General features: G+C 59.0%; 1 protein-coding gene across 1 annotated transcript; it reads right to left on the reverse strand.

The window, feature by feature from the left end:
- Nucleotides 1–9: 9 nt before the first annotated feature.
- LOC104506821 (gap junction delta-2 protein-like) lies at nt 10–1,102 on the reverse strand. The gene is made up of 2 exons (XM_010147901.1): nt 1,070–1,102; nt 10–900 (listed from the first exon to the last, which is right to left on the reverse strand). Exons 1-2 carry the CDS (start codon nt 1,100–1,102, stop codon nt 10–12), a joined length of 924 nt encoding a protein of 307 aa, XP_010146203.1.
- Nucleotides 1,103–1,333: the final 231 nt, after the last annotated feature.

Genomic DNA, 1,333 nt, shown 5'->3' on the forward strand with positions numbered 1-1,333 from the left:
GGTCACATCTCAGACGTAAGCCGACTCGCTGGATTGCGTCCTTCCCAGAGGAGGCAACGGGGGGGCGAAATCCTTTTTCCGCCCTTCCCCTAAGGATTTGCGCCGGGCCCGCGCCCCCCGGACGGCCGCCTTGACCTTCCGCCAACCCAAATGGTTGAGTTCGGCCAAGTTGAGGAGGACGCAAACCCCGCTGACGGCAAACATGAACACCAGGAAAACCGTCTTCTCCGTCGGCCGCGACACGTAACATTCCACCTCTTTGACGCACGGATACCGGTCGCACTCGAAAATCGCCGGCACGTTGAAACCGTAGAGGAAATACTGCCCGGCTAAAAAACCGATTTCCAACGCGTTACGGAAAACCACTTGGATGACGTAAAAACGGGAAATACCTTCTTGGCGTTTGGTTTTGGAGCTGCGCCACGGTTTGGGAAGCAAAGCCGGGTGATCTTTGGATTCTGGAATATCGGTTTCTTCCTTAGCGTCGGTGTCGTCCGGGCCAGGCGTCGCCTCGGTGATGGGTTTGGGTTTTTTCGGGGGGCGGGCGTCGCGGTCGAGGAGGGGGTAGAGGAAGGAATAGCGGCGTTCCCGTTGTTTGGCCGACTGATGGACGGAGTAGGTGATGAAGCAGAGGCTGGGGGTGCAGACGAGGATAATCTGGAAGACCCAGTAGCGGATGTGGGAGATGGGGAAGGCCTTGTCGTAACACGCCTGGTTGCAGCCGGGTTGTAGCGTGTTGCACATGAACATGGTCTGCTCGTCCTCGTACACCGTCTCGCCCACGATGGCCACGATCAGGATGCGGAAAATCACCACCACCGTCAGCAGGATCCTGCGCCGGGGGGAGGGTGGTATCGAGCGGGAAGGGATGTGTGGGTCAGATGTGGGTCCTACTCGGACCTGGGTATGTGGGTTGGGGGTGGACACATGGGTCCGACCTGGACCTGGACATGTGGGTCAGACCTGGAGACCTGGATCCTGGTTGGACACAGACGTGTGGGTCAGACCTGGATCTGTGGGTCCTACCCGGACCCAGACACGTGGGTCGACCTGGATCTGTGGGTCCTACCTGGACCCAGATATGTGGGTTGGGGGTGGACATGTGGGTCTGACCCGGACATGGAGGACCTGGAGATCTGGATCCTGGTTGGACCCAGACACGTGGGTTGGACCCAGATCTGTGGGTCCTACTTGGACCCAGATACGTGGGTCAGACATGGACATGTGGGTCAGACCTGGAGACCTGGATCATGGTTGGACCCAGACACGTGGGTTGGACCTGGATCTGTGGGTCAGATGTGAGCATGTTATCGAGCGGGAAGGGATGTGTGGG

Source organism: Eurypyga helias, unplaced genomic scaffold, assembly GCF_000690775.1.
Source record: "Eurypyga helias isolate BGI_N326 unplaced genomic scaffold, ASM69077v1 scaffold41192, whole genome shotgun sequence".
Lineage (NCBI taxonomy): Eukaryota > Metazoa > Chordata > Aves > Eurypygiformes > Eurypygidae > Eurypyga > Eurypyga helias.